The sequence below is a fragment of the Anser cygnoides genome, chromosome 23 (genome assembly GCF_040182565.1).
Source record: "Anser cygnoides isolate HZ-2024a breed goose chromosome 23, Taihu_goose_T2T_genome, whole genome shotgun sequence".
Taxonomy (NCBI): Eukaryota; Metazoa; Chordata; class Aves; order Anseriformes; family Anatidae; genus Anser; species Anser cygnoides.
Window position 1 is genome coordinate 7227423 of NC_089895.1, and position 24954 is coordinate 7252376.

Genomic DNA, 24954 nt, shown 5'->3' on the forward strand with positions numbered 1-24954 from the left:
CTGTTCCTGTCCTAAATTTTACCCAAAATAGGCTAGGAGTACTTTCTCGGTCAGAAGTGGCTTGTGAGCAGGTTTCGGTGGAAAAACGCACTCGGATTAAACAGATGCTTAGTGCTGCGTCAGACGCTTTCGCTTTTCTAACAGAGAGGAAAGCCCGTCTTTAAAGAGCACTTGAGTGATCAGGAAAAAAATGCAGAAAACGGTAATGTCTGCAGAGAGGTGCTCACCGTGCAAACACGGAAACCTTTTGAGGATAAATAAAGATTTCTGCAGAGAACCAGATTTAAAATGAAAATTGTGTTCCTTATTGTCATCGCCTGCCCCATTGAAATTCCACTTTTTCATATTGGTTAAACATTTCTGTAATCCCTCAGAGCACTGGTAGCTGGAGGAAGGGTGCCTGGTCAAGGAAAGGACTTCGATTTTATTCCCATAATATCAGTAACTTGATTCCCCAGCTTAATGGTGGGAAATATTTGCCAGACCTCTAAGGCAGACTTTACCAAATTTTCCTCATTTGCATGCTTGAAACCTGGTTGCACACGAGCTGGAAGCTGACGGGATGATTTAGCCAGAGGTGTGCCTCAGCCACGAAGGTCAGATGCAAATCTTGGGTTCAGTTGCCATCCGCAGTGCTTGATCCTTGCGATGTTTTCCCCTCTGTGAAGCTGCATCATCAATTTCTGGGTAATTGCGTACCTGACAAATCAGCTGGTAGCTCCTGCTTCTAACAGCTCCGGAGGAAGGACTGGCAGTGTGGTCACAGGGCTCTCCAGATGCCCAGGAGCTGCTCAGACACAGAGAAAACACAAATATTTGCGGCTCTCATGGTTTCAAGCCCAGCACCGGGCTTTGCGGACTCTAGAGGAAAGTTAAGGATGTGCAGGGGCACTGAAAGAGAACCCAAGGCCAGGCAGGGGCTGACGTTAAAACCCCACAGCAGTCCGCATGTTTTGGAGGTGAATCCATAGATAATGGGCAAGCCGTTTCCAGTTGAGGAGGCTCAGGGATGCAGCAGAATTTGTATTCTGCCAAGAGGTCCTGAGCTGCAATGCTTTGATTTGATTTAACCAGCACGGGCATTACGCAGTGGATAATATGGGAACCTCACTAGTAACAGCACTGTGCATCCATCTTCTGGTGTTCGTCTGCTGCTTGTCATTAAAAGTATGTGAGATAATGATAAAGACTTTCAAAAACTGAATTTTAAAAAGTTTACTGGGATAAATCATTAGAAAAATGCAACAAGTTATAAAGATTTTTTTTTCTTTACAGTAGAAAGTGCAGCTGGTAGAAAATAAGCTGAGTACAGGGCAGGCTTCAAATACCAATCTAGAAATTGGGTAAATTTTTGCATGTCTGAATTAAAAATACATATGTAGGGTTACGAGTGCTGAGGAAAATACAGTTTGCAGAGCAGAGTGTTACTAAGGATGGCAAAAATAGCACGGAGCAGTTTTTCACTGTTTTTGCAGAGCTCTGCTGTTTATAGCGTGATATAAAGTTGGTGAGCTTCACTGGAATTTTTTTTGGCCAGGGATGGAAAATCCAACTTATACCATGGCATTAAAATGTGTGCCTCTGTTCCTCTGAAAACAGAGCTCTGCTTTTGACACCCACCTCACGGCTCAGTCCTCTGTCCCGCATTGATTCCCGCATTGGCCCGCCTTGCCGAGGCGACCGGCTCCGGGGCAGACGCGTGCTGCAGCGGAGCGCGGGATCGGGACAGGCAGGGCTATTTTTCGGGCATCGAGCCTACGTGAGGGAGCCGCCAGGCACCGGCAGCCCTCGTGAGGGAGGCTGCCGAGGCGTAGGCGGGGCCAGCAGCGACAGCGTCAGCGACAGCGTCAGCGACAGCGTCAGCGGCGGGCCTTTTAAATCGGGCACCACCGCCTTTTCAGAGCCACTTGCCGAGGCGACCGGCTCCGGGGCAGACGCGTGCTGCAGCGGAGCGCGGGATCGGGACAGGCAGGGCTATTTTTCGGGCATCGAGCCTACGTGAGGGAGCCGCCAGGCACCGGCAGCCCTCGTGAGGGAGGCTGCCGAAGCGTAGGCGGGGCCAGCAGCGACAGCGTCAGCTCCTCCCCCCGGCCGTTCAAAGGCAGTCCTTAGGGAGCGCGAGCGACCAGGAGCGCGGCGAACAGGGCCGGCAAACAGGGAGTGACGCGGCAGTTAGCGAGGCAGTTGGCGCAGGCAGGGCGGAGCGCTCACACCCGCCCTTAGGGACAATTCCTCTAACGGCACTCTCCTGTCAGCTGGGCTACAATGGTCTCCACCAGGCACGGTGCCTTCTCTAGGAAGTCAGTGCACACCCAGACCGACTGCCCGTCCAAACATGCGGCAGTTCAGGTCTCAGGATGCGGGGAGTGCCTGAGCCTTTTGCTGCCATCGGCGGGAGGCAGGGAGACTGCTTGCGTGAGGTGCGAGCAGGTGGACGACCTGGTCCGCATGGTGGCGGAACTCAAGGAAGAGGTGCAGAGACTGAGGGATATCAGGGAGTGCGAGCGGGAGATAGACTGGTGGAGCAACTCCCTGCAGGAGCGGAGGGAGAGGGACCAGGGTGAGACGCCCCAAAGGGGGGTGGACCCCCTGCCCTGTTGCCATCGGGCAGAGGGAGGGGACCTGCGAGTTGAGGAGGAATGGAGACAGGTCCCTGCTCGACCTCGCAGGAGATGCCCTCCCCTGCCGGCACCGCCTTCCCAGGTGCCCTTGAACAATAGGTTTGAGGCCCTGGGGCTCGAGAGACCCGTGGGTGAGGATGAGGTAGGAAGCCTACCCGGGAGGATGCCTGAGGTGAGGAAGTTGACTCCACGCCTCAGGACTGCCTCCACCAAGAAAGAAAGAAGGGTGATTGTTGTGGGCGGCTCCCTCCTCAGGGGAACGGAGGGCCCTATTTGTCGGCCTGACCCCACACATAGGGAAGTCTGCTGCCTCCCTGGGGCCAGGGTCAGAGACGTTACCAGGAAGCTTCCAAACCTGGTTCGCCCCTCTGACTATTACCCGCTTTTGATAGTCCAGGCTGGCAGCGATGATGTTGAAAAGAGAAGCCTCAGGGCCATCAAACAGGACTATAGGGGGCTGGGACGATTGGTGGAGGGAGCGGGAGTGCAGGTGGTGTTTTCGTCTATCCCTACGGGGGAAGGGAGAGGCACGGAGAGGACGCGGAAAGCTCATGTGGTTAATAGGTGGCTCAGAGGCTGGTGCCAGCATAGAAATTTTGGGTTTTTTCACCATGGGGAGCTTTACTCGGCACCCGGCCTGATGGCCCCAGACGGGTCTCTATCTCCAAGGGGAAAACGGATCCTAGGCCAGGAGCTGGCGGGGCTCATAGAGAGAGCTTTAAACTAGGTAAGAAGGGGGACGGGGCTCAAACAAGGCCTGTTGGAGCTGTGCCGGGGGAAACAATGGCTAGGCCGGGGAAGAAGGCGATGGCCCAGCTGAAGTGCATCTACACTAATGCACGCAGCATGGGTAACAAACAGGAGGAGCTGGAAGCCATCGTGCAGCAGGCAGGCTACGACTTGGTTGCCATCACGGAGACGTGGTGGGACCGCTCCCACGACTGGAGTGCTGCAATGCCTGGCTATCGGCTCTTCAGGAGGGACAGGCAGCACAAAAGAGGTGGTGGCGTGGCTCTCTACATTAGAGAATCTTTTGATGTTGTGGAACTCCAGGCTGGGAATGATAAGGTTGAATCCCTGTGGGTTAGGATCCGTGGGAAGGCCGGCAAGGCTAGCATCCTGGTGGGGGTCTGCTATAGACCGCCGAACCAGGATGCGGAGACGGATGAGGAGTTTTATAGGCAACTGACAGAAGTTGCAAAATCGTCGGCGCTTGTCCTCGTGGGGGACTTCAACTTCCCGGACATATCCTGGAAACACAACACGGCACAGAGAAAGCAGTCTAGGAGGTTTCTGGAGAGCGTGGGAGATAGCTTCCTGACGCAGCTGGTCAGTGAACCTACCAGGGGTGGTGCCCCGCTAGACCTTCTCTTCACAAACAGAGAAGGACTGGTGGGAGATGTGGTGGTCGGAAGCTGTCTGGGGCAGAGTGACCACGAAATGGTAGAGTTCTCTATTCTTGGCGAGGCCAGGAAGGGGACCAGTAAAACTGCTGTCTTGGACTTCCGGAGGGCTGACTTTGAGCTGCTCAGGACGCTGGTTGGCCGAGTCCCTTGGGAGGCGGTTCTGAAGGGCAGAGGAGTCCAGGAAGGCTGGGCGCTCCTCAAGAAGGAAATCGTGATGGCACAGGAGCGGTCCGTCCCCACGTGCCCAAAGATGAGCCGGCGTGGAAGAAGACCGGCCTGGCTCAACAGAGAGTTGCGGCTGGAGCTTAGCAGAAAAAAGAGGGTTTATAATCTTTGGAAAAAAGGGCGGGCCACTGAGGAGGACTACAAGGATGTAGCGAGGCTGTGCAGGGAGAAAATTAGAAAGGCCAAAGCTCATCTGGAGCTCAATCTGGCTACTGCCGTTAAAGACAACAAAAAATCCTTTTACAAATACATCAACGCGAAACGGAGGACTAGGGAGAATCTCCATCCTTTACTGGATGCGAGGGGAAACCTAGTTACTAAGGATGAGGAAAAGGCTGAGGTGCTTAATGCCGCCTTTGCCTCAGTCTTTAGCGGCAATACCGGTTGTTCTCCGGACACCCAGTGCCCTGAGCTGGTGGAAGGGGATGGGGAGCAGGATGTGGCCTTCGCTATCCATGAGGAAATGGTTGGCGACCTGCTACGGAGCTTGGATGTGCGCAAGTCGATGGGGCCTGATGGGATCCACCCGAGGGTACTGCGAGAACTGGCGGAGGAGCTGGCCGAGCCGCTTTCCATCATTTATCGGCAGTCCTGGCTATCGGGGGAGGTCCCGGTTGACTGGCGGCTAGCCAATGTGACGCCCATCTATAAGAAGGGCCGGAGGGCAGACCCGGGGAACTATAGGCCTGTCAGTTTGACCTCAGTGCCGGGGAAGCTCATGGAGCAGATTATCTTGAGGGTCATCACGCGGCACTTGCAGGGCAAGCAGGCGATCAGGCCCAGTCAGCATGGGTTTATGAAAGGCAGGTCCTGCTTGACGAACCTGATCTCCTTCTATGACCAAGTGACGCGCTTGGTGGATGAGGGAAAGGCTGTGGACGTGGTCTACCTTGACCTCAGTAAGGCTTTTGACACCGTTCCCCACAACATTCTCCTCAAGAAACTGGCTGCTCGTGGCTTGGACTGGCGTACGCTTCGCTGGGTTAGAAACTGGCTGGATGGCCGGGCCCAGAGAGTTGTGGTGAATGGAGTCAAATCTGGTTGGAGGCCGGTCACTAGTGGAGTCCCCCAGGGCTCGGTACTGGGGCCGGTCCTCTTTAATATCTTTATCGATGATCTGGATGAGGGCGTCCAGTGCACCCTCAGTAAGTTTGCAGATGACACCAAGCTAAGTGCGTGTGTCGATCTGCTCGAGGGCAGGAAGGCTCTGCAGGAGGATCTGGATAGGCTGGAGCGATGGGCTGAGGTCAACTGCATGAAGTTCAACAAGGCCAAGTGCCGGGTCCTGCACCTGGGCTGCAACAACCCCAAGCAGAGCTACAGGCTGGGAGATGAGTGGCTGGAAAGCTGCCTGGCCGAGAAGGACCTGGGAGTATTGGTGGATAGTCGGCTGAATATGAGCCAGCAGTGTGCTCAGGTGGCCAAGAAGGCCAACGGCATCCTGGCCTGTATAAGAAGCAGTGTGGCCAGCAGGTCGAGGGAAGTGATTGTGCCCCTGTACTCGGCTCTGGTGAGGCCGCACCTCGAGTACTGTGTTCAGTTTTGGGCCCCTCGCTACAGAAAGGACATGGACGTGCTCGAGCGAGTCCAGAGAAGGGCGACCAAGCTGGTGAGGGGTCTGGAGAACAAGTCTTACGAGGAGCGGCTGAGGGAGCTGGGCTTGTTCAGCCTGGAGAAGAGGAGGCTCAGGGGCGACCTCATCGCTCTCTACAGTTACCTGAAAGGAGGCTGTAGAGAGGTGGGGGTTGGTCTATTCTCCCACGTGCCTAGTGACAGGACGAGGGGGAATGGGCTAAAGTTGCGACAGGGGAGTTTTAGGTTGGATGTTAGGAAGTACTTCTTTACCGAAAGGGTTATTAAGCATTGGAACGGGCTGCCCAGGGAGGTGGTGGAGTCACCATCCCTGGAGGTCTTTAAAAGACGTTTAGATGTAGAGCTTAGGGATATGGTTTAGTGGAGTACTTAGTGTTAGGTCGGAGGTTGGACTCGATGATCTTGAGGTCTCTTCCAACCTAGAGAAATCTGTGAATCTGTGAATCTGTGATTCACTGCTTCCCTTTTATTCCGTACAGTCTGTTGGCACTGTCCCTTTCCTTGCTCTGCCCTCCCTCCTCTCCTCCACGCCTGGGGTATGTTTGTCTGGCTCACGTTAGGAAATATAAATTGTTATCGATTAATATTAATATTTAGCATGTTTGTGAAAATGTCTTTTCCCACTGCTATTAATCTGCTATGTTAATAATGCCGGGACTCCTGTTCTGGACCCTGGGGAACCCACAGTGAGTGGAATGACAATGAGACGGTGACAACAGCCGAAAAGCTTTCACTTGGCAAAGATGTGAATTCCAATTGCAAGGTCTCCTTTTGGAGACTTGCAAATGCTTTATTCTTGTTCTGTGGTTTGACATCCAGGGCTGAGAGAAATATCCAGCATCATTTGTTAGTTTTTGGAGAGCTGCTCTAACTGCGTTTATTTATTTATTCTAAACAGGTAAAATTTCTCTTGGAGAAATTATCTTGCGGTTGTTTTTAAAGTTCTACTTTACTGCATTTCCAACAAAGGAATTTCTGTAGAATTGGAGCATTTCCATAGTTTTATAGATTTTCAAGGGGAGGTGCTTTGAAGCAAAAATAAGCAAACTACTGAAAAGCAATTAGGATTTTTCTTTACGAATTGGAGCGTTTTCTTCAGGCTTTCATCTCTGATTCCAGATTTTGTTGTTGTTGTTATTTCTATAGATTCTTCCCAGTGTTTGTTACAACTATATGTGTAATACAGTGTACATTTCTTGTGACGCTTCATTGGAGCTATTATGTTGTAAATAGTTTAGAGACAGAAATCCCAAAGGCTAATATTTTTTCCAGTGGCTTTAATAATGAGATATTAGAGGTGGGGTTTTTGTTGTTTAAAAGTGCCTTCTCTATGTACTTGCATCCAAATGTGCATTGAATTAATTTTTTAACATAGCAGAATTTGTAGAAATGTCATCTTAAGTTCAAATATAAAACAAAACATTGAACACAGGGATCAGGTGAAGTGTAGTTATGGACAACAACGTTCTCTGGAGAGTTTGATTCTAAAAGGATCTGATGTGGAAATATTTTTGATGCCTGGTTGAACTAGACTTTTACTGGAAATATAATACTGGCATTTAGTGGAGAGTAATTTGGACACTTTCCCTGCTGGTTTTACTAGAGGAAAATGCGTATTAAGGAACACATTGAAATAGTGTTTCAAGCTTTATTCTTCATTTCTGCCAGCAGAAATCCTGTAATAAAAGAAAACACTTATTTTTTTTACCTAAAACCAAATGCAGTTTAAATCCCTAATACCTGTTGTTCTTGCAGCCAAGCACCGAAGTGACTATTTTTTAAAACACATTGAAAAATACGTCTGACTCTTCTGCTCTGCACTCAGTCATTATCTGTTCTCAGAGCTCACTTCTGACACAAGTTGTTTCCTGCTTCTATTTTATAAAATAACTTGAATCAGCTTTGAGGGGTATAATTACAATCAAGGCAAAACAGACGATGAATGTGAAACTTGAAAAATGAATATACAAATTAAACATGGAAAAGGTGTTTTCTTTGCAAGTGTTTGTTTTTCGTAGCGCTTTTCCTTTCGTTTGTCCTGTCCCCCTGTCCTGGCGCATCCCTCACTGTCTCGGTCTCTGAATAACCCTGCAGTTGGATTCTCCGGGACTAAATTGTTTTCTAATGCGTTCTGTGGCAGTTCTGCGTTGAGTCGGGGCAGTTACGTGCATTGTGTCCTTAGCACCAGTCGCAGAGACCGAACAATTCGAGTGCTAGGCTGGGACACTTGAATACAGTGCTGACTGCGGAGGTTTCCTCCGGTGAGAGAAGGGTTTCTGGGAGGCTCTTTTCTGAAATTTTGCACAGGAAATGTGTTAGAACTTGCGTCTCCTCCTGATTTCAATGGCATATATAAATGTGAGGTTTCAGGAATAGCCCTCCAAATGTGTGTGTGTGTGTTGGGATCGCTTCATTTCCCGGTTTGTCAGGCCAGGGGTTAGGGGACTACACCTGTCGCAGCCCTGGCATCCTGGGCTGAAAACGCAAAATATTGGGGCTTTGCCTAGCCCCGTGACCGTCCCTTGCTAGTTTTAACCAGCGCATGCCAGCTACTTCAGATAATAAGTTCAGGAAGACTGAAAACCTACGGATATTGTCTATGGAATAAATAGGCTTGCTTTTTCCAGACCTAAAAGCTTGTGAAGATGAAGGGTTTTCGTGAATGAATGAGAGACGTTCCTCAATGACCATTTAAAGTAAAATCAGCTTTTCCTCCTGCGGGAGCTGGAGGTTACCCCGTAGGCCTCTGGCCCCGCGTGTGCGCAGGAGGCGGCCCTTGGGCAGTTCCTGTGGTGGCTGCTGGATGTGCCGCTTTCGGCCCCGTATTCGCCAGCAAACGCAGCGTGTGCTCCTACCAGCACAGCCCCCATGAAGGGGAGAGGTTCCTGCAAAGAACAGAAGAAACCTCGTGACGGGTTCAAGAACCTGAAGTAACGTATTCCTTATCGTCCTTTCTACACAGCCATTAAAAATTAAGCGACTGTGGTCTGTGGATGGAGGAAACATCATTTTAATACAGATTTATGCTTCGTTTAATGCTTCAGCCCCGCTCTCGGTGAGTTAGGACTAATTCCTGTCACCGCAGCTCTGGCAGTACTTCGCATCCTTCCTGGCGGTAGGAAAGCCACCTCAGGCTACCTTCCAGAGAGGGTCTCGGATGGAAGTTTTGGTCCCTTGTCTTACCCGGCTCTCTGGGCGTTATAACCCCCACCACCCCCTTGTCTGTGGCACTGGGTCAGTCGGTGGGGACAGGCCCTTGTGTGAGAGCTGCCTTGTGGCCGGGCACCCCTCGTCCTCGCCATCGGGGTGTCAGGGAACTGCTCCTAGGGGGGCAGCGCGGTGGTGTCCTGCGGGGGATGCACGTCGGGCACCTCAGCTGCGCCGTGTGAGCCCGTGAGGCGGCGTGTGGCAGGGCTCGCCGGCCGCTGGCACGTGGAGCTTGAAACGTCTGGAAACCAGCCTGTTTGTAACTGAGGACAGACAGATTCAGCGCAGGCAGGTTTCCGGTTTTCTATTGTATTTCAGCTGCGGCCATCAGGTGGCAATCTGATCTCTGCGATCGCTCGCAGCTCCGAAGCCCCCGCTCGGGTGGGTGCCCGGGTCCCGCTGCGGCTCCCACCTTTGGGCCCGTGGCTGCCGGGTGGCTTGGCCCTGTCAGGACGCGGCGGGACGGGACCAAGGCTCGTGGGGTGGCCGTGGTGCAGCTCCTGGGTGCGAAGCACCTCGAGTAAATCGTAGGTGGGCAGTGTGGTGCCGAGACGTAATGAGCCCTGGCAGCTGCTGGCAGCAGTTAAGCACATGGTTGCTTAAATGTGAGTGTTTGCACTCTTGGCTGAATTAGGCTGTGATGATGATTTGGTCCAGCTCTACCGGTCTACAAATCAGTCATAAAAATGCTTTTTTTTTTTTTTTTTTCCCCCTGATGAAACATCCTGAGTGTGCAGCAGATAGGCACAGACTCCTGTCACCCCGCTCTGAAATGTGTACGGTCTTGTCTCTGGAGGTGCGAAGTGCTCCGTGCCTTCTCTCTAACGTAGCACTGTAGCCGGGCTTTTTCCTGTTTGATCGCTTTCTTTCTCCCTTCTGTCCTGGGGAAAGTTTCTAAAGGGAAATCCACACAGTGCGGGAACAGGGATGCGTGCTGAGGGGCCCTAAAGGTGGTGTCGATGTTCCTGGTCCCCTTGGGGCAGCTGTTGGACATCACCCAGTGCCCTCCTGGCCTCGGACCAGTGAAACCAGGTCCCAGGGAGCTCCTGGCCCAGTGTGTGCTTTCTGCTGGTACCTTTCGCATTGCAGTAGCCCAGGAACAAGCACTTCAGGCAGGACCCCGGTGCCTTCCTGAACTTAGAGCTAGGAATGAGTTGCAGAGTTGGAATAATGGAGTAAGAAGACTTTCACCTACCAGTTAATCCCTAAGGCCAAGAGTCTGTCTATTTATCACTGTGTTATTTCAGTCTCAGACACAAAGTCGTAATCCCCTGTGCATATACATGTGTATTTTATTTTGTTTTACCATTTTGCTCAAACTCTTTTCTTGAGACTGATATTCCGGGTGAGCTTCCGAAGCGGAGTATGAATTCAGTGGGAGCCTGTAATTCTTCTCCTTGTCATTTAGAAAAATGAAAATATCAGCTTTTTACATGTATATTGTATTAATACAAACCGATTCTACAAGAGAATCCTCTGACCTGGCAGCATGGTGGACTTGAGCCGGTTGTTATTTTATGCGCAAGTAAAAATGAGCTGTTTTCTGTGAACATCCCGTTCTGGAGCTGGCTGCCAAATTTCAGCTTGGAAAGTCACCGAGTGTCAGCCAACAGCATAATGCCATGGAGTATGACAAAAGTGTTATGGGCTCAGTCCTGTGTTCTCTTTGCTCTTAATATCCCCAGTGCTCTCAATGGGAGTTCTGCGTGCGGGAGGAATGTGGGATTGGGCCCAGCTTTATGTTTATTTCAAGGTCAGTGCAATCCACGGAAGATTGTGCTTACTGGTCAGACGTTGGTTGCCTGAGAGGAATTCCTTCTTGGTGTGCTCCGAAAGTTTCCCGAGCTGAGGAGTCGGAGATGGCCTGTGAATATAAAAGATGCTTTGTTGTTTCAGATGAATAGATATTTCCTCTGCAGAATTTTATATAGTAATATTAATAAGCATATTAAAAAACGAGTACAAACCCAAGGAGAACCCTGCCCTGAATCTACCACATTGTTTCTTTTACAAACATTTCCTTTAACATTAGATTTTTTTTCTTTCATTACAGCTGCTAAAGAGATTATTCATGAGGTCTCTCACCAATACCAAAGCATCACTTTCATTGTTGCAGGAACCTCATTGGTGTCACACAGATTTTAAGCCTGTGCCCATATCTGATTATCTGTGGAAACAACTTTTCAATGGGTCTTTTTATTGAGCAATTTTGCTAGTGAGCTTTGAAGGACTAATTTTAGTTTCATGACAATAACAATAAGGTCAAGTTGTATTTCTGTACTGCTTTTCACATAACCAGACATTCCAGAGCACTGAAATACTCGCCGTTGGAAGAGGGGCAGATGTAGGACAGCACGGTTGTCGGTGAATGCAGCATCCCATAGAGCTCTCGAATCGCAGCCAGCTAACTTCTGATGAAACTCGGCAGAACTGAAGCTTGTTTCTAGACAGGAAAATGTTCTCTGCTCTAGCTGTACCAGTTGTGCTACGTCTAGAGTAAGGTGGAGGAACACTGAGGTTGGTAAATGGCATGGTGCTCAGCGAGGGTAATGTGGAAGGTTCTGCAGCGCGATGCAACGATTGCAGTGCTATCAGCAGTGCCATAACCAGAAATTCAGGAGGCATAATCCATACTGGAGAAGTAGTGTGAGTAGGTGGCCTTGTCCCAGGTACATCAGGTCTAATCAAATGTAAACCCCAGCTGCTGAATGTTCCTAAAATCCCTGGAATAACCATGACCTGAGGAGATCTGCCAGCACATCTCTATGTTTTGGGGACGTCAGATGCAGCTGTTCTCTCCAAGCAGCTCTGCTTGGAGCGATAGGAATGACTCTGGCTTCCTCTGGCAGCCCTGGTGGGTAAAAAATGCCATGTAAAAGCTGCTGAGCTAAAGAGCTGATGTGATGCACGCACTTGGGTGCTGGTTCTGCTCACGTGGATCCCCTGTGCTCTCTTGTATCAGAACTGTCGTGGCCTGAAAAAGTTAATTTTTGTTTTCACTTTGTGCCCACTGCCAGCCCCTGATAACTGATTTTAGCAGCTGAAAAGGCAGAAGGAAGAGATTACCTGTGTTTAATGATTTTTCTTGAAATGTGAGGTTAGTCAAATGTGGGCTCGACTTCAGAGTAAATTACGATTTAATCAGAACTGGCCTGATTATCCCGTATAAGAGATTAAATTAACAGTGTTCAGAAGTGAGGTGTCTTTATACTCGTGTCATTTGAAATTTTTCACAGGTCATGCTCCACTAAACCTAGTTTTGCTTTTCAACTCGGTTGGAATTCCTGTTTCTTAAGTGCAAAAGAGGCTAATCATAGAGTAGAAAATAATTTGACTTGCTAATACCAGGAGAGAAAACATTTACAGCAACCACAAGTATTTTCAGGATTATGGAGCATATAATACTTATGAAAGCTTGTTTCTGGTGACATGTTTGAGTAAGGAGGGTTGCGCTTTTTAGCAGAGGAAACATTTGTAAACCCTAGCAGGCAGTTCTCTGTACTTCTCCAAAGCTGGAGCAAAAAATGTTGGCAAATGAATCAAAATCCTCTTCTATCGTGCAGTCTGCCACCAGGTTTCTTAGGCATGAACTCAGGAAAATCTGTATTAGCCATAAAAAAAAAAAAAAAAGAGGAGGAGGAGATGTGCCTTCCATACAGAAGGTGTATTCTGAGGGTACAGAAGAGATGCAGTATGCATACCCCGCCTGAGCCTGGCCGCTTCAGCTGCTCTCCCCTGACAGTTTGTGTCTGGCAGGGAGAGCTGCCTGCCATGCTGCCGTGAAAACTGTAATTTTTGTTGGGTGCTGCTTTCCCCCCGATTACATCAGAGGTCAGTCATTAATATGCACTGTGGGAGTCCCTCTCGTTTCTGCACGGCCCACAATGAGGCGGTTGTTGGACTTGTTATCATAGTGGAAACTACTGTGCAATGAAAGCACAGTCATGCTGCCTCATGTTTAATTGAGAGATGGCAAATCTGTTCCCAAAATACTTCAGCTACTTGTATTGTATGACAAATGTGTTTTTCTTTTCCCCTTCATCTGTTTCCCTCCCCTGCTTTTTTTTTTTTCCTTTCTGGATGAAAAAAGCCCCGTTTCCGTTACATTTGAATGTTGTAGCTCCACGATCGACTCCTCCTGGAACAATCCCCAAACTCGATTACCCCAACTCTACCATTTTCACTCGAAATCTTCCTGTCTTCTATGTCCCTCAGGCTCCCTGGGCTGGCCGTTTGGGGTCTGTGGCACGTTCAGAGCTGGTTGCGTACCTTGCTTCTCAATCCCGTGATTATTTCATGTTCGTGATGGTGCTGGCACCGTCCCAGGCAGGAGCGGAGCAGCAGGGAGGCCTCGGCACCTCTCGGCAAGGCGGCCAGCACCAGGCATGGCCGCAGCATGCAGGATGCTCATGGGGCTGTGGGCAAACCTCAAGGCCCCTGGAGCTTTCCGTACCCTCCCGTGCTCTGCTGGCTCCTCGCAGCACGAGCTGTGGGGCTGGCAGCAGCTCAGGCATCTATCCCCGTGCATGGGCCTGCTTGAGATTTACTTAGGATATGCCTCTTTGGTGGCAGTATCTATTTTTTTTTTTAATGAGGGAGGAGCAGTTGTTTAGCCCATGCGTCCTTTTCTGTTCGGTGACAAACTATTTAACTTTAAATTAATAAATTAGCCTCTGTCTAATACCAGTTTTATTCCCATCAGGCAGGATTTCCAGAATCTGAAATGGAAATTTCAGCTGATTGCTCGGTCGGTGCTCAGCACCTACTCAAAGCCTGCCTTTTTCCAAGGCAGTTTATTCATCCGCCTTGGTTGCTTGCCACTTCTTTTGCACCGTTCCCTCTATTAAATTCGATTCTGCATTTCAGCGCACCTCTTCCAGGAGTTCTGCTCCGCGACTGCCTTCTTAGAATAACATTTTGGTGCATAGCTAACCACTGCCTGCGATACCTTGAGGTGCTTTTCCCCTTCCACACACACAGTATCTTCTGTTTGGTGTAGAAAAGTTGGGTACTAACAGACATCACTTTTTGCTCTGTGAACTCTGGAACTGGAAGGAAATAATCGTCCACACTGGTTTCAGCCAGTGGCTGGAATGTGTGCTACAAAGCTGATGGCGCTAGCTAATGGGGATACTGGTATTTTTTATTAATTAAGGAATGATTTTAATGATTAATAACTATGGATTTTTTTATGTTGCAGCTGCAACTAACTTCCAGTAACTGTAATCCGGGTGGGAACCATTTTTGTTGTACACAATTTCTTACTGACTGGTATTTCAGAATATTGCTTTAACATTTTACCAAACTTTATGTTGCCAGCTAAACCCCCATATTTGGAATTAAAATCAGTTCTGCTTCAGTTTGGTATGGGGTAAGTGAATATCGGTTCGTCACACTCAGTTCAAATTGGATATTCTTATATACAAGCCAGCACTCCAATTAATCTGGCAGAAAACTTTGAAGACATACATACAGTAATTCCGTTTTCATTTCCTAGGAGCTTTCAGGGAAGATGTCTGAAACTTATTTTCTTCTTAATCTCAAACCATGAGAGTGAAAGCGCTCTTTTTTAATTAGAGGGAAATATAATTAACAGCCTTTGTGCACTGGGAAGTTGGAACTAAATGTATTTGCGTGCACGTGCGTCGTTAGTCAGATACGGGGAATAGAGGACGTGAGCCCAGTTCTGATAACTCTGTATTTAAACAGGTTCGTGGTGCCTGAATAACTCTGCTCACTTAAGTACGGTTTATGACATTAAAGTGTTATTCCTTGTATGAGAAAGATCTCAAAATCTGGAAAAAGCCCTGCCTGGCGCTAACAGTCTGAAGAGGCAGATGCATCCCAAAGATGAAGCCTGCTGCCTTCAGCAGAGTCCCTTTGGGTCACTGATCTCTGGGTCTAGCACTCACTTGGATGATCCTATAGCGAGTTCTGCCATAGGTAGTTCAAAAAAGTTGTTGAAAAACCACAGACGGTTCAGTCAGGAGTCTTAAAAGGGTTGCAAACACACAGTTCAGCGAAAGATATTCTATCCTATGTAGCTTATTCAAGAGGTTAAGAGGTGACATCCTCAAAAATTGAAAAGGGGGAGATGTTGAATGCAGAAGGTAAAAAGGAGGCAGACGGCTTGCCAGGGAGAGAGGAGACAAAGGGCCTTACAATTCCCCCATTAGCACTTGCTGCCGATTTGCTGCTTTGTGCGGCTGGGGGAAGGCGTACGGCCCTTTTTTATCCCCAGCAGGAATTGCTGTTGGGCCAACGTGAGGCAGGGCGGTGCGACCGCGAGGCGCTGTACCGGGCTCGTTGGCCAGCGCTGGGAAATCTTGGAACGGGGTGGTTTGTTCAGCCTCAGAGATAAGCTACGTGTCACCTTTTGATCGTGAAGATGGAAATAATTCAGGGGAGTCCTGCGGTCTGAGTTATGCAGGAGGTCAGGTGGAATTAGCACAAATCCTCTTTTCTGTCCTCAAAATCTGTCAGTGCCATATCTGTTGGTAAATCTGTTTGGTCCGTTCGCCTCGTGCCTGGGGTCTCCCTGGCGCAGCAGCCCCGCCTGGCTCAGGGGTCCGTGTCGGGCTGGAGGTGCTGGGTGGGTACCAGGAGCTGCTGGCTGGGGCGTTGCGGGTTTTCTGTTCTGAGGAGGCAGCTTGGGTATTTTTTTCTTTTCGCCTCTGATTTGGTTTTGGTTTTGGCTGCCCAAAAAATGTTTCAGAATGATCACTACAATGATAAACCTCTAACGTCAGACCTTGAATAAATAAATAAACAGAACAGAATTTCAGAAAAGTAAACAACATGCTGTTGGGTAGAGTATTTGGAGTCTTAAAAAGAACTTAAAAAGTTCTTGGCCCTCCAGCGAGCGAGGAGAGAAGCAGTTACATTGCAAACTGTGGCAGTGCTCTTACAAATGACCCTGCTCTGGGTTTGTCACTTTACTGGGGAAAAAGCCAACAATCTCCTGCCGTCACAGTTACCATAGGTGTTTGCAGAGGTAGAAGTTCTGGCGAAGGGCGCTTTATTCAGACAGGAGCTGCGGTGGAAGTCCGGGGGACTGACGGCTTCTCTTTGTTTAGCCTTTACTGGGAGGAGGAGAAGGATTCAGACACGATAAGCTAAGGCCTGGGGCTCGTTTTCTAGCTCCTGGTAGCAACCTGTGTGTTCTCTCCGTGGCTGTGTCCTGTCTGTAAGGCTGCAGCAAACCGCTTCCCCTTCCATCTGTTTGTAAATTCTTTGCAGAAGGAGCTCTCCCCTAAGCAGGGCTGGCTAATCAGGCTCAATGGGAGCTTTCAGCATAGCATCACAATAATAATAATTGCATCTCATAAGTGTATGCCGAGCAGAAATGCGACAGAATGTGGTTTGACTGTGGGAATTTCACCATATGCGAGTCCAAGGGAAAGTTGGTCAAAACCCAAAGTTTTCTTTCTCTGTGGAATTTTGTTTAAAACAAAACAAAACTTACTCATTTTGTAATCAAAAGACTTAAATTTCAAAATTTCGTATGGTCAGGAAAGCAAAGGAATTAAGGAGACAATTAATTTTGAAATTTTTGGAGCGTTTGGTTATGAAAATAGGGAAATGAAACGCGTTCTTGGGATCCAAGCTCTGACATCTGCTCAGCTTTGATTCTCCGCATTTGCTGGCCTGGTGGCAGGGAGGGAAGCGTCAAAGCAGAGTGACGGCCGTCCTGGCCCGGCTGCCGATGTGCGAGCGTGGCCAAGTCTCCGCTAGGAGGACAGCTCCGGGCTCCTCGGGGAATCCTGGCTGCGCAGCAGGGAACGGCTGGAGGATGCCCCGCGGGTCCTTGCGGCGAGGCAGCCTTGGAGGTTTGGCCCTGGGCTGCTCCGGAAGGGGGGCGGCAGGTGGGGCAGCGCCCCGGCAGGGCTGCACCCAGCAAGGACAATTCTGCTGCGAAATCCCTGAGTGAAGCACTGTGGATCCAACAGCCTGACGTTTTCTGCCTTAAAGTATCTTCCTGAAAACGTCTTGGCCCAGTCCGGTTCCCTGCCCACAAAGCTTTCTTCTTTGGTCGCCCTTCCGTGCGTTCTGGTAAACCTGTCTCCGATTATTTACTTGTTTTTGGGAAGTGATGGAAGAGGAAGGGATGTTTGAAGAATATTTTTAGCTTGTACAAGCCAATATCAAACCAGAAGATGGATGCGTGTTGTTACGGGTTTAGTAGTATAATTGACTTGTAATTCTCTGAAGTGTAATAATTTGTGCTTGCTAACATTGCGCTCATTTCCTAATTGTCCTGGCAAAATGAAGCTTGAAAAAGCCTTGCAGGGTTAAGGCTATTTACTCTCGGGGTTTCTGGGTTTGGCCACTTTTCCCCAAACACACACACGTGCACACCTATGCAGTTCCTTCCTATTTTCCTATTTTAATTTGATCCCCGGCCTTTTCATAGGCACAGAACTGAAGGGTGCTGCAGTCACCCTGAAGGTGCCAGGCATCAAAGGGCTGACGTGGTATTTCTAACAGGATGTGGGTATCGAGGCTGGCTAGTGGTGTTAACTCCTCCTCCTTACAATTTTGCCTTTATTCTGTAAACGTCCTGTCCAAATGTGTTTACGTATTTTTTTCCTACCACCTGTACATCTGAAGAACTCGAGGCATGGGAAAAACAGCTGCAGCTCTGCTGATGCTTCGGGGGAAGACCACACAAATCAGTTTTTTAAGCCTAATGTTCTGAATGGTATGAAATAAATACTTCAGGCCTGTGTTTTTAGGTGTATGGGCTTCTTTTAAACACTTAACGTTACAGTAGGTATTGGGTTGGTCTGATTCTGTCAAGTTTATGAAATGTGGCGTGGAAAATCATCGGTTCCAGGGTGCAGCGTGCAGCTTCTCCCTCGCTTGGTCTCTGAGCACCGTGGCACTGCTGCAAGATCCCTGTCCTGGGAGGTTGTGAGATGACCTCTGGACTGGGCTTGAGAGGGTAGCTTAAAATGCTCAGTCTTTAAGCACCTATGGCACATTAGTCTTAAAATAGTACTGTAAACTAGTGATGGTTTTGTTCTGCCTGAAACGGGGCGTTCATCCCGGAGGTGCAGTTGGACGGGCACAGCAGCCTCTTGTGCATGGCGCACTGAGCCCCGGCAGCCCGAGCACTGGGCAGGCAGCTCCTGGCAAGCCGGAGCAGTGAATTTGGGGCTGTCAGCTCTGCGTGCAGGGGTCTAGCTCCTACGAGGTCCGAGATACCCGTGCACGAGGTCCCTCGTGCATTGCCATGCACTCACTGTGCCTCCCAGGTGCTTTTTGTACGAGGGAAAGCCATGTGCGTGGAGCGGTGCTTTTTGTACGTGGAGCGCTGTAGGCACCTGCGGTGCTCCTGAGGGTGGTTTTGTCTGGGAGCTGCTCAGAAGTGAGCAGCTGTGCCCAGAAAGCTGCCTCTTGCTGGGCTACAGCAAGCTGAAAAGTGAGCATCTGCCCTTCCCAAGCGTGCAAACACTTTTTGCTTCTGCACCATAAAAGATGAAAGGTCTTCAGACGGCTGATGCTTTGTGACTGTAGAATCTTAAGCCAAATTTTATCTGAATTGCTCCTTTTCTTTCCTCTACAAAATGTGCTGAACCAGTTAAAACAATAAATGGTTACAGCAAACCTGGAGTGTACTTCTTCTGTGTTTCTTCCCTCTTTCTGTTACTGAAAGACAACCATTACAGTACCCCTGGCCCAGTATAACACGACAGCCTCCAACTCGCTTCCCTTCCGTCCTTACATAGCTCTAAACGTTGTGCAGCCGGTGTGGATATTCTCACCTCAGGTCCACCTGAGCTCCGTAGGTGATGGTTGCCTTTTCTCTGCCGCTGCTCCTATCCCTAAAGTGTGTGAACTAGACTTAATGAAACTTTGTCCCGAGAAGAGATTAACTGATGTTCACGTGAGTATTTCAGTGTGTTTTGTTCTGCTGTTTCCCCTTTTAGGTGACAGCGAGATTGTAAATAATATGTACGAGACCGACCCTGATCTCCTTGCTGGCGAAAGTGCAGAGGAGGAAACAGAGGACAGTATTATGTCCCCCATCCCTGTCGGACCTCCATCACCCTTTCCCACCAGCGAGGACTTCACTCCCAAGGAGGGCTCACCTTATGAAGCTCCCGTCTACATTCCTGATGACATTCCAATCCCACCAGATTTTGAACTCAGAGAATCTTCGATCCCAGGGGCAGGGCTAGGGATTTGGGCCAAAAAGAAGATTGAAGTTGGGGAAAGATTTGGACCTTATATGACAGTACAAAGGAGCACATTAAAGGAAACAAACTTTGGATGGGAGGTAAGCGTGCCGAATGTGATAATCACATTCATTTGTCTTCTCTGCAAACTGTTCGTAAAGCTAGACTGAGTCCTGGCTGGCCTGGGGACAGAAGCAGTGACTTTGCTAATGCTGTATTTCCCCAGGTTATTTTGTATCCCACGTTCCATTCGTATTCAAAAAGCAGCAGAAATCCTTTAATATAGCTTCTGGGGCTACAAATATTGCTCTAGCACCATTTAAGAAGGTTGGTTTTAAATGATGTTGGGTCAGTTCTTAAAGCGCTTGTCATTTTCAAATTGTGTTCGGAACTTGTCGCAATGGAAGAAATATGATTAGTCGCGTCATGTTTTGTGGTTGGGTGTGTTACCTTTGACTTCCAGTCCATGTTAGCTGTGCAGGCATTATTAACTGGCCATAGAAAAATAACATGTACCCATTAACACCCTAGATGTTCTTGAGCTCCTGTTCTGCAGCAAAGATAAAGGAATGCAAAAGTCATTTTCCTCTAAGAACTAAAAAAAAAAAAAAAGTCTTCAGTAGGAAAAACAGCACTATCCCAGAATTCCTCCATCTTTCTCCCTGCTTTTCTGGGATTGTCCCAGAAATTGTGTCAGTCTCCTTTACTCCCATATATTCTTGATTTGCAAATATCCATACCTGCAAGAATTAACATAAATTAAAGTGGGTTCTGGGGACAGTGGAGCGTAGCCAAAGATTTACGCTCTGTGTCTGCAGTCCTATCCCAGTGCACCTGTCCAAGGTATGATATATAATATATAACCACTTCTCTGCTGTAGCCCTCACGTCCACCCAGCGCTACGGGACATCTACTCACCCGTCGGCTGGGTTAGAGAGGTTCGCCAGACCCACTCACATGCTCTCTGATAAGCCAGCTCTGTCCCTGGAAATATGCGGCAGTGTTTTACCTCCCTTTCCTGCCGCGTGAAGCACGGCATGGTGTCTGGTCCATCAGCCACTACCGGCGTGCAGCGGTCGGTGCTGGAGTACGGCGGTGGGAAGGAACAAGGAGGTGGGACAAGGCTGTAGGACCTCAGTGCGCAAGTCAGGAGAGCGCTCACAGCAGCCTTGCTTTCTTAGAAATATGGCCCAAGAGGCCAAACTGGAGTATTAACATTGTGAATTGTCCGATTACATTTATTACACTCCTGATTGTGAAGCCTCAGAAATCAGTGAACAGTGAGGTTTTGCGAAGCCCGGGGAAGTAGGTCCCGATGTTTTTGTTTACTTGTGAAACGTGTCCGGAGTGCATGTGAAAGCAGAACACACTTGCCATAAAAACAAAAGTCATTCTGCTGCAGAGCTCGTTCTGGTTACTTACTGGTTATTTCAGGGAGCCTGTAGGCACGGGGCACCTCGAGGTTACCTTGAGTGCCGGTCGCAGCGAGCTGCTGCTGAGGGAAAGCTCGGCCGGTTCCTCCAGGAAAGTGCAGTACTGTCTGTAGGCTGCAGCATGGGAATCGCTCCTGCACAGACGGGGGAGCTTTCCTTTTCTGAGCATAGTATTTAGAGGTGATCTTAATTTTTATTTTTATTTTAACAAAGCTTTCCTTTGAGCAAACAGCAGTCCTCCTTGGCTGCTAGAAATCAGACAAGACCTGAGTAAGGCAAAGCTTTGTTCCCTGTGACCTTGGCGTAACTTTGTCCTTGTCTTTCGTACTGCTGGTACAAGTTGGTATTTACTTTCAGGTTTTTAAGAAACGTTTCCTATCTCCGTTACACACTGGATGCCTGATACAGGCCATACCCATTCCCTGCAGTCCGCGTTGACTTTGCGATACGGTTTGGTTTTGCGGTGTACCTGAGCAAACTTCCCTCCTCCGTGGCGCGTCTCGTTTCTGCGGCACGCTTGTGTTCTCCGATGCGGCCGGAACGTTTCATACCTGAAAGGAAGGAGTATTTGTCCTCCATCGGATGTCCTCAAACACTGTCTTACACCCACCCCGGCACTATTTCTTTTGACCTTGCTCGTGCTTGCAGGTACCTCTTGGAGCTTTTCCCTTCCTGGTGTGCCTGAGGGCGGTTCGGAGACGCCCGCTCAGAGCCTTCAGCATTTCACTTGGGAACAACTGCACGAGTGCCTTGGTGCTGGGCAGGGACCCGTCATAAATACTGCCTCTGCCTCTGTGTTGGTTTCTGAGCTGCTTCCTTTGAGCACAAGGCTCTTTGGAACAGCCTTTAAGAGATGCTCTAAGCAGCTTTCCGTGCTGTGCCTTGAATGTGTTTCCGTCCTCGGTCAGGACTGAGTAGGCAGACAGTTGGCAGCAAGAGGAGAAAAGAAAAATGGAGGAATTTGTCCTCGCTCTGTAACATGTTCGCTAGGCTTTTGCCCAGTTTCTTACAAATTTTGCCTTTTGTTTCTTACAATAGTGATGAATCTAACAAATCTGCTTTTGTTGTATGCCAAGAGGAATGTCCCTGATGCAGTGTGACATTATTTTTTGACAGTACATCTCTGTAATTTGTGGGTTTGACTTGACAATGACTTGAATTTACTCATAACTTCTGATTGCTGGCTTATTGACATAGTGCTGTTACTCTTGAATTGTTCATTTTATTAGTTATAGTCATACTGTTTATTTCCGGAAAGATAATTGTTTCTTACACCCAAACTACTTCTTATTGATGGCCCTCATTTCAGTTCCTGTAGTTTATACTCTTGTGTTGCAAAAAAAAAAAAAAAAAAAAGCCCCAACCCATAATCTGAAACATTCGGGCCGTTTTTTGGTCTGTTTGTAATGATCATCAGTTTCTTAATTTTAATGGTGTTTCTGCCTTTTGCGCAAAAAGTTCTTGCCCTCCATCAAAGGGCAAACTGAAGGTTGGACCGGGTGATCCTAGAGGTCTTTCCCGACTGGAAGGTTTCTGTGGCTCTGGATGTGGTGTCAGGCTGACTCAGCGGAGTGCCCCTGGAGCTGGTACAGGCAAAGGATGTTTTACACCGTGTTTTCAAGTGGGCGTTCGTTACCAACGCCTCTGATTCAGCAGGAGCTCTTGCTCATGTCTTTGTGCTTAAAAAGGCTCGCCTGGCTCTCGAGCTTGTTCAGCATGCGAGCGTCTTCCCACCTGGAGCGGGCCCCAGGCGCTGCGGGTAGCACAGGGGGTGCAGAGCTCTGCTGGGTGCTGAGCGGGCTCTGTACACGTGTACGGGAAGACAGCTTTTTATTGCTGTGGATTCTTTAAAATTCTGTGGATTTTTTTTTAATTAAAGCTTAAGCATGCTGTTTCAGCATATTAAAATACAATGCAAATTTAAAAATGCTGCAGTTTGTACTTGCAGTTAAGATTTATTTCGTCTGAAGTCTTTAATTAAAAAATAAATTTTGGACAGCTAGAAATTCTGCTGTTAAGGGCTTTGATTTCACAATGGATCTCTGCTCTATCCGATGCATGAACACTGCAGAAAAAGCTTTCTCTGTGCGAGTTCAGTGGGACCAGATTTGTGCGAAGGAAAATGAAACAAAACAGTGAACTGCATTTCTTCCAAGTCCTCGGGAAACACGGGCTCCTCTTTGGGGGTAGAGGCCAGCTCTTTTTTCACCTAAACTCTGATCCAGGCCTGGCCTGATGTACAACATCTAGATTCAGTAGGCAAAATAAGAATGCTGTTTGTTGAAACTTTCTGCTTACTCATTATTCCCTATGATATTTTAAGGCTATTAGGGGAAATACAGAATGTTGTGCCTTACCTTGAAAAAGAGATGTGATATTTAAAATTATAGATGTTTTTTTTTTTCCTTTAGCCAGACAGGAGTGACTGGGTAAATACATGGCCCGCTTTATCTGCTCCGAGCCTTTGCTATCTTGTTTCTTTCTACGGTTTTCCTCCAACATTTGCTTTGCGGGATATGTTTTCAAAAGTATTCTTGAAATTAGGCCCCACCTATTATTCAGGGACTGTTTTAACATGGCATGGCACTGCGTGATTCATTCTCATTTCATAAAAAGCAACGAGATGTGTCGGTCTTCCGCCCCCCGCCCCCTCCCAGGGATGATTCAGTGAGTGCTTGTATGGGACGCTGTGCCCCGCGTTCCCTGCCAGTGCCGTGCTGATCGTGTTTATCTACTTTTTTTCCTTAAAAGACACCACCCAAACTAAAAGCCTTGTGATTATTTAGTGTGACGTGATTGCATTTCTGCTCTGCTCTCCTGATCCTATTACTTCCTTGCCTGCCGACACAGAACATACCATTCAGAGCACCCCGAATAAATCACAGCGTGTTTTCGCTTTATTGCCTCTGGGACCTGGAAAAAAAAAAAAAGCAGCATAACGATTTTGGTCACTTTGTTGAGTAAATAATGATATTTATCATAGCACTGTTTATTTTGCTAATTGAGAGAAGAGTGGGAATCACATCCTGGAGGAAAATAGAGCAGCTGAATTCTAGGGAATTTGGAAGCAGTCAGACATGCTTTTAGCTCAGTTTGCTTCACAGGGCAACTGCCATTAATAAAATACAATTATTAGTTCCTTTGTTTTGATCTGTGTTTTAAGAGGGAGTATTTGCTGAAACAAAAGAGACTTCCGTAACTCTAAAGTTCTGACTCTCCTAATAACAAGGTAGGTTTCTTTTTCTGCATATGAAAAATAAGTGCTTTCATTTCATACTTCAGGGTGAAGATAGAAACTGTCCCATGAAGGACAAATAACTGTGGAAAAAATAAGAGCCGGCAGCTAAGGATGCAGCCGGCATTCTTGGCTCCACATCTGGGCCAGTGGAAAACTGCTGGTTTTGACCACGCTTCATAGTGTCAGCGCTGCACAGTAGTTCCACCTTCTTTTTCCCACAAAGTACAGTACTTAAATTTGCTGTGGAGCTCTGCTTTATTTTTGTTTGCTTTTACAAATGGTCATAAATGCCAAGGAAATTTTACTTCACAGGACTGGCATTGGTTGCTGAGAGAATTATACTGCATTTCTGTGAGTCTCATTAAAATCGGAAGGAGACTCTAAACATTCTTCTAAATGTGATGGTTTTGTCGTGCTTCCCAGTTAAAAGAGCTCCCAGTCCAAATTCCCTTGTTTCACTTTAAAAACCGATACGGTTTGTTAAAAAAGCACGTCCTCGTCTGTCCTGTTTTGAAAGAAAAGTTGCTAAAAGAGGAAGATGAGTCCTTTGGATGAGCAGAGAAATCTCAAAACCTCTTTGTACTCATCCCTTGGTAATGTTTCTTAACTTTTAGGCTGAAAGGATGTGATGACATTTCCCTGTAGTTTTTCTTCATGTGTCTTCTGATTCATTCATTTGCTCTGGCCTCTGCCTTTCCCCTTGGCTTGAGAGCAATGTTAGGATAGCAGCCTCTGTCGCTGAGGGAAGGGGCTTAGGAACTGCTGCTCTCAGCCCACAGCTGAAGCTCTTGCAGGGAGCGAGCAGTGTTGGAAAGCTTGCAGAGCGGTGTGCGGCCATTCCCAGGTGGAGCATGGTACCTGTGCGCAGAGCATTTCCCACAGAAGGTTGCTTCACAATTTCTCCAAGTTCTCTTTGGCGAGAAGAATTCTGACAAAGCAGGAATCTCCGGGTTCATCTGGTGAACGGAGCATGAGAGCACCCTGGGACTGAGAGCTGCTAGCAGCTGGCCAGTCGTCATCGTTACTCGGTAGTTAGAATTTAATATAAAT

The 24954-nt window shown here is 48.2% G+C and overlaps 1 protein-coding gene across 6 annotated transcripts in view; it reads left to right on the forward strand.

Annotated features, from left to right (window-relative positions):
* The window catches only part of PRDM16 (PR/SET domain 16), a 314214-nt gene that overhangs the window by 109315 nt on the left and 179945 nt on the right, over positions 1–24954 (forward strand). For all 6 annotated transcript variants that reach the window (XM_013194764.3, XM_048067479.2, XM_048067489.2 and 3 more), the window contains one exon: positions 18985–19334. In XM_013194764.3, coding sequence (XP_013050218.1) covers positions 19008–19334 — 327 coding nt within the window. In that variant the 5' untranslated portion in view covers positions 18985–19007. The remainder of the gene's footprint in view (positions 1–18984; positions 19335–24954) is intronic.